The sequence below is a fragment of the Zootoca vivipara genome, chromosome 4 (assembly GCF_965207765.1).
Source record: "Zootoca vivipara chromosome 4, rZooViv2.hap1.1, whole genome shotgun sequence".
NCBI lineage: Eukaryota > Metazoa > Chordata > Lepidosauria > Squamata > Lacertidae > Zootoca > Zootoca vivipara.
The window spans coordinates 99,588,369-99,603,777 of NC_142587.1; the positions used below are offsets into that span (position 1 = coordinate 99,588,369).

The 15,409-nt window shown below is 48.5% G+C and overlaps 1 protein-coding gene across 2 annotated transcripts in view; it reads right to left on the minus strand.

Annotated features, from left to right (window-relative positions):
* The window catches only part of CLPB (ClpB family mitochondrial disaggregase), a 72,400-nt gene that overhangs the window by 55,006 nt on the left and 1,985 nt on the right, over positions 1 to 15,409 (minus strand). The window contains exons 2-3 of one of the 2 annotated variants that reach the window (XM_035115202.3): positions 12,544 to 12,592; positions 3,483 to 3,569 (exon numbers count right to left, since the gene is read on the minus strand). In XM_035115202.3, the coding sequence (XP_034971093.3) occupies positions 3,483 to 3,569; positions 12,544 to 12,592 (136 nt within the window). Of the gene's footprint in view, positions 1 to 3,482; positions 3,570 to 12,543; positions 12,596 to 15,409 lie in introns of both variants that reach the window. The other variant, XM_035115200.3, reaches the window with a different exon arrangement.

The following is a 15,409-nucleotide window of genomic DNA, read 5'->3' on the forward strand; positions in this document are numbered from 1 at the left end:
GATGGCAAAAGTGCTTTCTGCTGTTAGCAGCCGGGTGACGTGAACGGGAGGAAGGGCTGGAAGGGATGCTTGCGCCACGACAGCTGGACTGATAGACTCAAAGAGCTAAAAGGGACCCCGAGGGTCATCTAGTCCAACCCCCTGAAAAGAAGGAATGGGAGTTTGCTGGAAGAAAGAGCCAGGGCCTCTGGACAGCAGGAGGCAGATCTGGTTGATCAAGGCAGCCGGTGGTCAACATGGACCCCAAGTGACAAGCACAACACAGAGAGGGAGAAAAAGGTGAAGTCCTTGTTCCCGCAGTGCACAGCTAAATTACGGAACTCGCTCCCACAAGAGGCAATGGTGGCCGCTAACCTAGAAAGGTTTATGGGCCGCCACATGGAAGCTGGAACAAGCTTGTTTTCTCCTGCTCTGGAGGGAAGGTGTCAAGGGTGCTTCCCATTCAAAGGCATGCACACGGCAGGTGGTTAACTCTTTATTGCTAAAGATTACGCTTATAGCCGCTTCCACAGCTCTGGTTACCTGCGCACAACAATCTAGAGCCTAGGCAGCTATTCCCACCCGGGTCTGGACCCTCTGCGGACCACTCCTCCTCCATGGTGCACTTCCGCTGAGAGATGGGACATGTGACGTGCATGAATAAACTATTTGGAGCAGGAATTCCCAAAACGGTTCTCGCTTGCCCCTGAGGTACATACATCTTGAAGCAGCTGCCACCAAACTGGTGCCCTCCAAATGTTTTCGACTACAAAGCCCATCAAGCCCAGCTGGCCCAAACGCCCAGAGGGCACAAGGCTGGCGAAGGCTGCCTTATATTAAAAACAGCAATGTAACAGACCAGGCTGCAAACCTCTTTAGGTCCGTTTCAAACGGAGGTCCCTTGGAGCAAATGGAAGGTGTGTCTCGCAAGGAGAGCTCCAAGCCCAGGGAAACCGTGAGGCTGAGAAGCAGGGCAATGCCCTTGCATTATCCTCTGACTGCAAGAGGGGAAACTATGGCACTGACTTCATCGGCTTCTCATTATATTCTCAGAAGCTGGCCCCAATAAGAGCCATTTATCCAAGGACCTTTCTTATAAAAAAAGGAAGAAATTAGATTAAGCCGCCACTCCCACAAACATTTTGTACCAAGCCTTAAGCAAGAAATCACACTGGTTCTGCACCAGGCAGGCAGGCGAGCACAGAGTTGGAGTTTCAGCCACTTCTGCAGATAAAAGGCTTAACACTGGGCAAAGGCTGGGATGAGGAACCATCTGGGGCAATTATTGTACCATGAACAGCCTTTCTCCCGAAACCCTGTTCTGGTCCACCAGCCACTCGGAATGGTCAACAATCGTCACACTCCGCCGCTGGCCATTGTCCACCTGCAAAGGTCGGAGGGGGGGCGCTCAACCCACCCCTCCGCAGCCCCACAAACAAGGGAGCCCGTTGCTGCTCGGACATCAAAGTTAAACAAACAGACCCCCAGGGTCTACCCCCCTGCCTCTTGGCCTGTCTTAAGGAGCTCCCCGAGGGGGTCACGACTTTCAGCTTGTCATAGCACACATCAAAGTTTGCACCACACACGAACTCGGCACATGGATTCGTATCGTGTCGCCCGAGAGCGGATATTCGGCCTTTGTGAGCCAGTTTAATCCTGTGTTTTCCCAAATAATTAGGCCTTTTTTGCTTATGAACTTGTGACTAAGTAAAGCGCCCCTGAGAGGTTGTAACATCAAAGCCCATTCCAACTGGCTGTCCCACGTTTCCGAAAATTGGATTTCTTTCTCTCTCCCCCTCCCTTTCACTCCATCTTTAAATAAGAAAACTAATTGAATTTAGTTGTAGACTGAACGCATTGAAGAGCTGCCTTTAAAGGTTACAAGGGGACATGGCGATTGTCCTGGGAACCTAAAGGGATGTTAGGGCAGAGAGGCTCCTTCGGCCCGAAAGGCAGGACAGGAAACACAAAGGCAAAGAAGGATCGGCAGGAAAAAGCAAGGCAACGGAACCCTGTGGGCGGACCTGCAGAAGCCTACCCTGCTCCCATGCTATGAATAATGAGGTTCTGGTTTCTAACCCACCCTATTTCTGAAGCCTTAAGAACATAAGAAGACAAGCCTGCTGGATCAGGCCAATGGGAGCCCATCTTGTCCAGCATCCTCTTCTCACAGGGTCCAACCAGATACCACATTGGGAAACTCGCAAGCAGGATTTGAACACAAGAGCCCTTCCTGTGGCTCCCAGCAACTGGTATTCAGAAGCACAGCTGCCTCCAACTGTAGAGGCAGACCATAGCCATCCTGGCTAGCAACCATGAATCGGCCCCTCCTCTATGAATTTGCCCATCCCTCTTTCAAAGCCATCCATGTTATCTGCCTTGAATTTTTCAACATTTGGTTTCGGTGGATACTCATAAGTTCTAGTGTTGGTGCGCAGAGCCGGTAACAACCACTGCAAATCCCAAAAGGAGAAAAGCCTTTCCTAAGAGCCTGGCTGCTGGGTCAGGCCAAAGGCCCATCTAGTCCAACATCCTGTTCTCCCAGTCGCTGACCCGTTGCCTCTTCTGGGAAGCCTCTGAGCAGGACCTGAGTACAACAGCAACTGGCATTCGGAGGCATACTGCAGTTTAGGCACAGTATAGGTATTGTGGATAGTAAGTACTGATAGCCTTATTCTCCCGTGAACTTTCCTAAACCTCTTTTAAAGCCAACCAAGTTGGTGACCATCACCCTCCTCTTGCGGAAGAGAGTTCCATAGTTTAACAATGCCCCGTTTTGCATCCTTTGACGCTCTGCTGCTGAAAAGTGGAGAGGGGAGAAGAGGCTGCAATGGAATGGGTGGGAGCTAGGCAAGGACCCCCCCCCAAACCATCATGAATTGCAGTGGGGCTCACACAGGAGGAGTACCCACTGCACAATGCCCCCCCTCCAAAAGCAAAGCAACTTTTGCACCCCCCAAAAAAAACCTCCAAAACTTTGGTTAGCAACTTTCCCTTTCTGTGCTGTTTTTTCTGGCGCTTTGGCAGACGATGATTGGGTGTACAGTAACAGCATTCGTTATTTAACCCGTTCTCTGCTGGGTTTTTTGGCGCTTTGGCAGACTATGTTGGTGCTGCGTGTTAGTTCCAGCGAAGGTATTATTCGTCATTTATTTCTGTTCTCCTCCCCCCCCCCCAAAAATTGTATATAGCCTTCAGAATCTGCTGTAAGAAAGGCGATAAAGAAACCTAGCACACCAAATTTCCGGCAAGAGTCAACAGGCAACCTCGCTACCTTTTGGACGCTTCTGGGGAGACTTATTTAAAGCCTATTCAGCCTTGTTCAATTGCTTGATTTTTTTCAAGATGAGCCAGACATTTTAAGGATCATTTCCTACCATGTTTAATGTGTCGTTATGTTTGATGGCATTTGTGTATATTGCTGTACGTTGCCTTGGTGTTTTACATGAGTGGGTGTCATATGCAGCTTTTTTTTTTTTTACAAAGAAAAATAAATAACCCACCTTGAATTTCGGTTTATAGCAGCTACCATCAGAGCTGTCCAGCCAAGTTTGTGCCGAGCATTCACACTTGCACCTTCCTGCAACAACCTGAACAGAGAGAAAGAAAGAGGGAGAGGAAGCATGTCTGTTAGCCATGGAGCATCTACGACTCAGTTAAGCAACCTGCCCATCCACAGACACCTGTAGCTGACCCCCTCCCTCCCTCCCATCCCAATCCCTTCTTCCTTGTTTGCTTTCCTGGCTTCTGAACACATTTTCCCTTATTCTATGTACGCAGTATCAGCACAACTAGAAGAGGCAATATAGACACAAATGGATGTTATTTTAAAACTATTTTCTAAGTTGTATGCTATGGCTTGGAGAAAAGAAGTTTGTCTCCCAGCTGATTGAGAACAGAAAGACTTCTGCTCTGTGTGTGTGCACATATATGTGTATATCAAACTAAAGTCGGGATGGAATTACTTTCACTCGCTTCCCTGAACAGTAGCTGTATAGGGCTGATGCACTGAAAAAAATAATGCCCTGCTTAAAGACTACCCCCAACTTTTCCAGTTGAAATATAGAGTTTGGGATATACTCGCCATATAAGAAATACGACCCGGTGTATAAGACGACCCCCGACCTTTGAGAAGATTTTCCTGGGTGAAAAAGTAGTCTTATACGCAGGAATATACAGTATTTATTTGAGAGAAACCCCATCAAACTCAGTGGGGCTTACTTCTTAGTAGGCCTGCCCAGGACTGGGAATTTTCATTTGAGGCAGCCATCCTGAAAACTGGGTGGGGTGGGGTTTCTTTATTCTGGACTAGTTAATCCAGAATTTTGGCCCCACCCACCTTCAAATGTAGCCCCTCCCACTGCCAGTATGCAACCCCCAGGAGACTACTCCCACAAGGGAATGTGGCTCTCAGAGGGAAAAGGTTGCTTGCCCCGATGAATGAGGAAGGCAAGTTCTGCTTTGCGCCATTAGTCTTCCGAGTACTGCCCATTCACAAGGGCGAGTACCCTTCTGTGCAACCCATCACCCCAAGAGGACTGTGTGCTCAAACCAAGCAGATTTTCCTTTGCCTACCAAAAAAAGAAGAAGATGAAATGAACCTGTAGTGATGGGCTGAGCAGGCAAGAACTGCATCAGCCTGGGGGAGACCCGGATTGGATGTCAACTGGGCAGACAGGGCTGTGTTTACAGGAGTAACCAGAGAGTGCCTTGCAGCTGCATGGCCCATGCTGAAAGTAGCATCGCCTGCAGCAGAAACCCACACCCTTGCTCCATCTGGAAGCTCTCCAAAGGTCCTCCCACCGCCTGATCAAAAGCCATCCTTAGCTTTGCTGGTTCCCATCACGCTACATATCACCGGGGCAATCCTAGGCAGATTCACCCTTCAGAGGTCTGTTCCCGTAATTCTATACGGTTCTAGAGGGTTAATTCAGGCTATCCTGCATTGGCTCTTGTCCTGATCCCTACTGTTATTGCTGTGCTTTCCAGAGGCATTTGTGACTCTGGATGAGTGCTAGGTGAATACATCACTGGCCTCTCAAGGAGGAGACTCAAAAAAATGCCCTCAGGCAAATCTACCGTGTGATGATATTTGGAATATTGCATACAGTTCTGATTGCCCAACCTCAAAAAGTAGATTGTGGAGTTGGAAAAGGTTCAGAAAAGACCACTCCTAATGATTGATGGGATGGATGCAGCATTTGGGGCTTTTTAGTTTACAAAATATGCGAGTGGGAAGTTGAGGTAATAGAATCATAGACTCTTAAGAGTTGGAAGGGACCCCAAGGGTCTTCTAGCCCAACCCCCTGCAACGCAGGAATCTCAACTAAAGTATCCAGTGTATAAAATTATGTACAGTGTTGAAAAACACTTTTCTCCCTCTCTCAGAATACTAGATCTCCTCGATGTCCAATGAAGCTGAGTATTTGAAGATTCAGGACAGACAAAATTCACTACTTTGTACAGTGCAGAGTTAAGTGGTGATGGAATTTGCACTCCCTCCCAGACGCAGAGATGGCAGCCAACTTGGCTCCAGAATATGATTAGCCATATTCTTGAAGGTTAAGGCTACCGATGGCCACGAGCCACAATGGCTATGTTGTACTTCCACATAGGTGGAGGAGGGAGATTTGCTGCTTTGCCTCAGGCAGCAAAATGTTTTGGGCCGGCCTGGGCTATAAAACTTTAAACAATGCTCAATGCAATTTAATATCATTGTTCATGTTTACGAGACTTTCAAAGTTTATATACATCAGTTGCAGACACAAAAGCGCTCTGCTTTTTAAAATCAACATCTATTCTATTATCTACCATTAAAACAGATATAAGCAAAAGGAAATCAAATAATTGCATCACGATATGTAAATCAGAGGGATAAAATTGTAAAAACAAACTACTTCCTTACTCTTATAGGAACCTTCAATATATGAAATGGGGAGAGAATATCCCTTGATGGTTTTGCCTAGCCAACCACTCACAGAGAGCTTCCTTTTCTCTCTTCCCTTCTTTGAATATCATCAAAGAAGCCAAACCTCCATTTTTCTCTTCTCAGCTCACAAAATTTTGGCATGACAAAAGTCTGAGGATTCATTGCTTCTGATCTTCCCCCCAAATTTTCCACCTCTTGGTGGTAGGCAAACCTTTCCTGCCTCAGATGCACCGACTCAAAGAAGGTCACCAAGGAACCCTTGGCAGAAGATGCCAAAGGAGTCAAACCAGGGTGGCTGGTAGCAAGATCCTTCCCGGGCCAATTGGGGGGCAACTCTCAGGGAAAGGGAGTTGTTGGCCTGACCCCCTCCTACTCTGCAGCACCCCCCTAAATAATGGCCAGAGTGCGGTACTGCAGCTCATCAGCTCAACTGGACCAGGCGACTGGAGTGGCAATAGGGGCAAGACCAGCCTTATTTAATCTTGCCTCTGGTTTGGCTCCTCAGTCTGAGCAATCTGTCAATCAAAGTAGGGGCTCTGGAAACAGCTTTCTCTCAAGCAGCTGCCTGCTGGAAACCAGACCGCCAGCTTGCCTGCACCAGATGATGATTTTTCCTGCCTCTGCCCCTTCAGATTGACAGTTGCTGCCTTCGAGATTCAACACTTTGCTTCCGCTGGACGACAGCACCTGCCTCTGGGTCCTGACATGTGGTGAACGTAGAAACTCATCAAGCCAAGGGATGCAGTTGTTGTGTTTTAAACTATTTGAATTGTACGCCGATTGCTCTTATCAGTTGCACTTCTAACCAGCTAATGGATAAAATCCAACCCAACTGCAAAAACAGCATGAAGCCAGGTGTAAACCCCAAACGAATTAAGCCCAAGATGGCCAGCAGTCCTCTTTGCTCCCTCCCTCCAGAAGCCTCCTTAAAATGGGAAAGGTGTTATGATGACCTGACGTTGAAAGCTGAGAGCAAGAGGAGCCTCCAGCAGAGAGTCCCGGGGGAGGGGCTGCCACCACTGTGAGGTCTCACCTTGCAATGCCCTTGCAGGGCAGGATGCCCCCCCCCCCAACTGGTCTTAGCACCAGGGGAAGTTCATAAGCCAGAAGGCAGCACTCAAAGCTCTGAAGGCTCAAAGCTGAGCCATGAAAAGGAAGGAAAAAAATACCCCACTCCAGAAGTCTGCCTTGAACAGTAAGGGTAAGCATGTTCCACACAAGGCCAAGGAGGCAGCCCAGGTAACACCATTTTTTAAAGGACAAGATGAGTCACAGCAAAGCGATTCCCAACAAGCGGCTGGCTGATTGCTCACTGTTCTTACAGCAGAGGTTGTTAATCTGTGGCCCTCCAGATATTAAAGAAACACAGAGTTGGAAGGGGCCCCAAGGGCCCTCTAGTCCAACCGCCTACAATGCAGGAATCACAGCCAAAGAATCCCAGACAGGTGGCCATCCTACCTCTGTTTAAAAACCTCCAAAGAAGGAGAGTCCACCACATCTCGTGGGAGTCTGTTCCACTGTCAAACACTCATGTTATCAGAAAGTTCTTCCAAGTATTTAGTCAGAATCTCCTTTCTCATAATTTGAATCTGTTAGTTTGGGTCCTACCCTCTGGAACAGCAGAAAACAAGCTTGCCTCTTCCTCCATGTGACAGCCTTTCAGATATCTGAAGATGGCTCTCATATGACCTCGGAGTCTTCTCTTCTCCAGGTGAAACATAACCCAATTCCCTCAAAATTTGCTAACTTCCATCATCCCTGGCCATTAGCTATGCTCTTCCGGGGCTGGTGAGAGCTGGAATACAACATCTGGATGGGGCATCGTAAGGGCTATGCCTGTTCTGGGTCATGGGAGGTGCTCCAGAGTGCTCCACAGCAAGATGAGGCCACAAAGCCCTCACTGATCATGGTCATCGACAAGAGCCTGTGTTCAGGAACAGGACACAAGTTCCTTAAGGCCCTCTAGAATGATGAACTGAGAAAGTCAGAATGGAGGATGACCGCAGCGCCATCGATGAGCACAGTGTGCATCGACATTTCAATTAGGGGCATTTTTTAAAATCAGCACATTGGTGCTGAGCAACTTAGCAGCTTTGTGAAAAGGCTGAACTTTATGTTCGGGGCACTCGTGATCATCATTAATATATTCCCAGCCTGATTTAATCACAAGAAATCAATAGAGCGACGACCACTGCTCAGCTCCTAGACAACCAAATGTATTTACCAGCAGGGGTATTTTATTGTTAATTAAATAAAATTCTCTGATCAATCTTTAAGGATGTTTACCCGCATTTTAACCAAATAACACCCGAGGCACTCGGCTGAATGGCTCCCAAACAGCTGCTCATCCACAGACACCTAGAGGTGCATTTTCACAGAGTAGCAACACAAGGTTCAGCCAGGAATTTGCAAAGTGGAAGATTAAATCTCATCATTGTCTCCTGTCCCACAACTACGAGCATTGCAAATTTACAGAAAGAGTTGAAAACTTGGAATTCCATGTGCAGGGCTAGAAAGTGAGCCCAGGGCTGAGAGACCTGGGAACCATCCAATTCCCAAGAGTCCCAGAAGCCAGCATTTAAAGGGGTATTGGCTCATCATCAGTCAAAGGCCTGTTTGAAGCGGAATGTTTTCACCTGGCACCTAAAGGCGTATAATGATGGCGGCAGACGAACCTCCCTGGGGAGAGCATTCCACAAACTAGTGTAATAGTTATGACAGGACACTGTGCGAAATTAGTTGGATAGTCTATGGCATTCTATAAATGCTATTATCATCATTAGCCTCTGACAGACAGAGGCTCATTTGAACCTCATTCGATGGAAGTGCAAACATCCCCACCCGAGAATGTTACCACACAGTCCATGGAACAGAGAGGCTGGTTTGCCTGCCTCCCTGGACTAGGTTAAACTGGGAAGGTGCAACTCGTAAGAATGTAAGAAGAGCTTGCTGGATCAGGCCAACAGCCCATCTAGCCTAGCCTCCTGCTCTCACAGTGGACAACCGGATGCCTGTGTGAAACCCACAATCAGGATTCGAACACAAGAGCAACTCTCCTCTCCTGTGGGGTCTCCAGCAACTAGTATTCAGAAGCGTTGCTGCAATCCCGTATCCAAGCTTCGGGCACCCGCCAAATCCATGCCTCCTTGTTTATGGTGAGAACCCCCCAACATTCCAACTCTGGCCAGGGGCCCTTTGGAAGATACAGAAACCACCCCACTAATCGGGTGGGGGGAAAGAGAGAGAAGGAGAAGGGATGCATCTCGGGGAGGATACATTCGTTCTTCGGGGGGGGGGGGGAAGAAAGAAGGATGCTCCCCCATCAGAGCAAAGAAGGCAGCTGATCCAGTGACTCGCTTGGCTTTGGGCATCTCCTATTGCAGCATAGGCACTTGGCTCCCCTCCCTGCACACCCCCTTCCTGCGCTGAACATATGGGGCTTCTATTCAGGCCTCCGAGCCCAGGAGTTCTGGGTGAGCGACTCCGGGAGCCCAAAGGGCATGTTTGAGTTTGTGCTCAGCGCCTGCGAGCTGGGCCCTCCTGACAGGTGGAGGAAGAGGAAGCTGGAAACTTGAACTTTTGGCCACAACAAAAGCTTCTGTCCCCAACAGCAGTGGAGGCCGGTTAAACAGCACTTCTCTCCCTCTCCCCACACCCCACCCACCGTCCCCAGATGTTACTGTTTAACAGCCGGAGGGGCTGGTGCTTTAGGGAAACTTTCGACTTCTTTAGGAGGTGCCCTCAGCTTTGAGGTTTGCAACACTTACAGAATGAGATCCTTCCCACCCCCTAAACACACACACCGGCAACATAATGATCTCAAGAGAGGAAAAACAGTGCCAGCTTCCTAAAAAATGGCCTGTCTAATCAGCCCATTTGCCTCCACTGTTTTCATCCCAAGAGCAAAAGCCCAGTAATCCTAGAATTACATAGTTGGAAGGGACTCCCAAGGGTCATCTATTCCAACACCCTGCAATGCAGGAATTGCAGATAAAGGACCACTGACAGGTGGCCTCCCAACCTCTGTTTAAAAACCTCAAAGGAAGGAGTGTCAACAAGCTCCTGTGGGAGTCTGTTCCACTGTCAAACAGCTCTTGCCCTCAGAAAGTTCGTCCCCCACCTAGAACAGCAGAAGACAAGCTTGCATCATCACCATCATTTTAATTGTATGCACCCTTTGCATAGTTAAAACTGCTGAAGGCGGCTTACAAAATAAAAATATTTACATAATTACAAACATAACACAAGTAATCCTAAACAATAAGTAAATCACATCAAAAGGCGCACAATTTCCACATAAATCGTAAAATCTAAAAATATACAAAAATAATAATATCAACAAGAGCAATGGAAACCCCTATCCAACACCCCAGTGCAAGAGTCTGTTTAGCAGCCTCAGCTTTTGCAGCTGGAGTCAGTCCAGGCCCCGCCTCCCAGGCCAGGTAGAAATAGGCCTGCAAGGCAAGGAGCAGGTCCCCCAGGGCTCACAGCCAAGATGGTCCATGTGACAGCCCTTCAGAGAGTTGAAGGTGAATATTCTAGCATGTGACATCTATGTACAGCCCTCACCTTGCAGGCGGACAAGGCAGGCAGAATGGTATCACAGGGAGAGGCAATGCTGGCTTTCGCAAATGTTGGTGAAGATTACTGTATTTTTCAGTGTATAAGACTAAGGTTTTTTACTTTAAAATTAGATTAAAAATCTGGGGGTGTCTTATACACGGATAGTGCATATGCCCATTTTCTATATTTGGGGTCCCCAAAAGTCTTATACATGGGGGCGCCTTATCCACGGAAAAATACAGTAATTTCTGGATACCTTAGCCATGTAACATGAAAGCATTACTGTTCTCCTGCTGCTAGCCTAACTCAAACCCACACTACTTTTCGAGTGCTGGATGTTGTGTCCCATGAGGGCACAGTGGTGACTTCCAGAGCACATCGTCCAGCCCAGGCCAGCTCAAAGGACCAAGGGGGTCGGGGGGGGGGCGCATTTTGGAACCCAAGCTGGCACCATCTCACCTCAGTGCCACCTGGGAATCGAGCCTGGGACCTTCGACAGGCTGTGGTCTTTCCCATTTCCCAAATTATATGCCATCCGAAGGTTTGGACAATGGCAGCAGCCAAAAGCATTTCCAGAATTGCCTGCTGGGAACGTGAAGCTGAGGCAAGGAGATGGGAGGGAAAGAGGCCAGGAGACCTGGGCTGACTCAAAGATAATCAGGCCGCTTCCTGCAATTACTGCCAGGGGCCCAGTTCGCTACCCATCAGGAGCGTTGATGCAGGCCAGACCTCGGCTGCGTTGGGCACAAGGAAGCCATTTCCTGAGACAGGCTGGGGAGAGGCTCGGGGACGCAGGGAGGAGAGGAGAGGGGGTTTACATGGTACTGGGGGGGGGAACCTGGTTGCTGGACAATACGGGGGCATGAAGGCTGATCTGAACAGGGCAAAGCAGACTGTGCAAAGTGGGCATATACCACACAAACATGCCAGTCTGCCGGTTCCAGTCATGGCTTGGAGCGCCAGCGTTTTAATCAAACACCCCAGCACTAGGGCACAAGGCACTTCGGTGCCAGGGATCAGCTGCTGAGGGTGTGGAAAACTAAACTGTGGCGAAAGGAATACCCCTACGCATGTACAGAGGGCCTCTCCCTCACAAACAACTGCTAACACCTTGCTTTTTTGGGGGGAAAGGGGGTCCAAGGTAGGAAATCAAGCTCTGTGGCATGCTTAATAATAATAATGATGATGATGATATTCAGATGCAGAGGTGTCACTTCTAAAGCAAAAGAATAAAAGAAGAGTCTGCTACATCAGACCAAACGGGGCCCATCTAGTCCAGCAGGCTGCTCTCATAGTGGCCAACTAGATGTCTGGGGGGAAACCAGCAAGCAGGATCTGAGCACAAGAGCATTCTATTCTCCCCTCTTGTGGTTGCAGCAACTGGTCTTCGGAAGCATTTCTGCCTCTGATCATAGAGGCAGAGCACAGCCATCCTGGCTAGTGGCCACCGATAGCCTTATTCTCCTCTATGAATCTGCCTGGCCCTCTTTTTAAAGCCATCTAGGTTGGTGGCCACCCCTGCCCCCCTCCTGTGGGGGCAACTTTCATAGTTTCTCCTAGAGAAAGCCCAACAGTACATCAACAAATGGACCTCGACCCCTTGGCCTCAAGAAAATATATCTGCAGAATCACCACTCCACAGCCTGCAGCGTGGCAGCACCTACAATCTGGAACTCCCTGCCTATTGACACCAGGCAGGGACCTTCACTGCACCCATTTCGGTGCCTGCTGAAAACATTTTTGTTTAGACAAGCCCACTCAAACACGTGGCATGTTGATGTGTGTTTTTAATTTCTTTTTTTAGTTTATGGCTGATTTTATCTTTTGAATATTTTAAAGAGCGGTCTTTACTGACAGTTTTACGGTTTTATTCTCTTTGTAAACTGCTTTGAGGTGGTTGCTGTTGGGTTGTTTTTACAATCAAATAGTATATAAAAATCGTGAGGTTATATAGATATAATTTATAGACCGCAACACACTAGTGTTTTCTCCCAAGAAGGCTGCACGCCACCCGCACACTTCTCCCAGCCCCCCCTCGCAGCAGCAGGCAGGGCTGAATTCAGGGGGCTCACCTGTCCACTTCGGAAATGTTGTTGATCTGTGCAGCTTCCAGTAGAGAGTCTTCTGGAAAAGACAAAGGAGAGGAATCACTGTGAATTGGAGGTGGCGAGAAGAACAGGCAAGAAGGGAGAAGAACCCCCCTTTTTAAAGGAAGTTTCCTGCTTTCCGCCAGGTTCAGTCATTGCCTCCCACCCCTCAAAGCTGATTCCAAAAGAACCCCCCTGAAGGAGCGTCTCCACCCCCATCGTTCTGCCCGGACACTGAGATCCAGCGCCGAGGGTCTTCTGGCGGTTCCCTCGCTACGAGAAGCCAAGTTACAGGGAACCAGGCAGAGGGCCTTCTCGGTAGTGGCACCCACCCTGTGGAATGCCCTCTCACTATCAGGTCCACAATGATGTTACCTATCAAGTGTTTGACCAGGCAGTCCTTCCACTAAAATTTCTTTGAGATAGAACGGAACAGAAATCAATGCACAAACACCTGCTTTAGAGCTATAGCACTGCCTCCTGAGCCAGGCAGCAACGCAACGTTTTTGGGGGGGCCAGTGGCCTTTCCCAAACCCCGGGGAATTTTCTGTCCACGGTAAAGCAAGGGTTGTGAGCACCTAGTGGTTGAATTAGAACAATTCACACAGTTAAAACTTGCTCCTGCAGCAGGAGGCAGTGATAGTCACTGACTTGAATGGCCTTAAAAGATAATTAGGTTCGGTTTGTCTCCTGCTGCTCCAGAAGGTAAGAACCAAAAGATTCCAATGACAAGAAAGGAGATTCCGACTAAACATTAGCAAGAATCTTCTGACGGTTAAGAGCTGTTCATCGGTGGAATGGACTCCCTTGGGAGGTGGTGGCCTCTCCTTCATGTGACCGTTATTTAACAGAGGTGGGGTAGCCATCCATCAGGGATTCTTGAGCTGCAATTCCTGCGTTGCAGGGGGTTGGACTAGATGACCCTTGGGGTACCTTCCTCCTTTACAATTCTATGATTCTAGGTGTTGCCCCCACACTCCCAGGGTACGACCCTCAAGAGAGACTTCAGTGCATAAACTACAAGGCAAGGAGCAACAATCAAAACATCTTTTAACGCACAGCTGGACACTCAATACAAAAGCTGGTCCCTGCGTGAGAAAGGCCTAGGAACGGATCTTTTGAAACAGTCTTCCTGGGGTTCTCGATGGTCTGGACTACAAGTCCCATCAGCCCCAGCCAGCACACATGACCTGTAATCCAAAAACAACCTTATGCCACTTTGGGAACAGGTGGTTCAAATACGCCACCTCCTGGCCATAATGCTGTAAGCACACCATACAAAACTAGCATCAAAATGCACTTTGAAGACGAGAATGCAATGCAGGACTACTTGTTTCGATAATAATAATTATGAACTTTATCAAAAACCATTTACCGCAACAACTGTTGCAACGGGAAGAAACTAAAACTCACCTCTTTAACAGATTACCAACTGAACTTTGATATAAAAATACAAAGCTAAAAAACGACACGCAAAATATCAATGTTTTTGCCACATTTCTGGAGACGTACCCTGTATGCACAACTAAGCTCACAGGAAAAAGGAGAATCCCCTCTTTGAATGCATTATTGTCCTGAGACACCAACAGGCAAACGAACTGAGAAGAGGAGCCATGGGCGAATCCCCTAGGACAGGCATGTCCAACAGGTAGATCGTGATCTACTGGTAGATCACTGGATGTCTGTGGTAGATCACTGGTGGCAGATCACTGGCTCCCCCCAAAGAAGCTCAACAACTTTGGGTTGCCAAAAAATCTCAACATTTTTGCCCTGAACCCCACCCCCCAAATGGGCCTTCTTCCTCCCTAAAAAGCTCAACAACTTCGCCCTGATCCAAAAAAACAGGGCTTTCCTTCCCCAAAAAAGCTCAACTTTCACCTGAACCCTCCAAAAGGGGTAGATCACTGCCAGTTTTTAACTCTTCGAGTAGATCGCAGTCCCTTGGGAGTTGGCCACCCCTGCCCTAGGAAATATGCTGGTTTGGGCCAATGGAAGTTGTAGTCCAAAACAACTAAGGGAAGGGGCACCAGGCAGGTTAACAGGAAGGTAGAACACTGACACATTACTCCGACTGTGGCCAAAATTCTAAATTATTACTTGCTGTATCCTTTGTTTATTACATTTATATCCACCTTTCCCTCCAAGGAGCTCCAGGTTCTCCTCCTCTGTGCTTTCTCCTCGCAACAACCCTGTAAGGCAGGTTAGGCTGAGATGGGGGGTCTGACCCCAAGGGTCACCCAGGGAGCTTCACGGCTGACTGGGCGTTTCTCCTAGGTCCTAGCCCAACCCTCTAACCACTACCCACACTGCCTTTTGTTAGCCTTGCTTCAACGGTTCTAAGAGCACTCCAGCACACACAGGAATTAAGGCAGGCGGATCGTTTCTTTAGGCTGGATATATAATGATGGGGAAAGCAAGAACCTCAACATAGGAGGAGCCAGTGTGGGGTAGCGGTTAGTGTTGGACTAGGATAGGCACCCCCAAACTGCGGCCCTCCAGATGTTTTGGCCTACAACTCCCATGATCCCTAGCTAACAGGACCAGTAGTCGGGGAAGATGGGAATTGTAGTCCAAAACATCTGGAGGGCCGAAGTTTGGGGATGCCTGGACTAGGACCAGGAAGAAATCAGGGTTCGAATCTCCCAATTGGCCACTACGCAGCTCACTAGGTGTGATCTGGAGGGCCGGTCACTGCCTCTCTTGGCCTAACCTACCTCACAGGGTTGTTGTGGAGGTTGAAACAAGTGGTGGGTGAAACCATGCATGCCGCTTTGAGCTCCTTGGAGAAAAAGGCGAGATAAAAATGCAATTATGTTTATTATTTATAATAAGCAGGGCCGGCCCGCCCGGC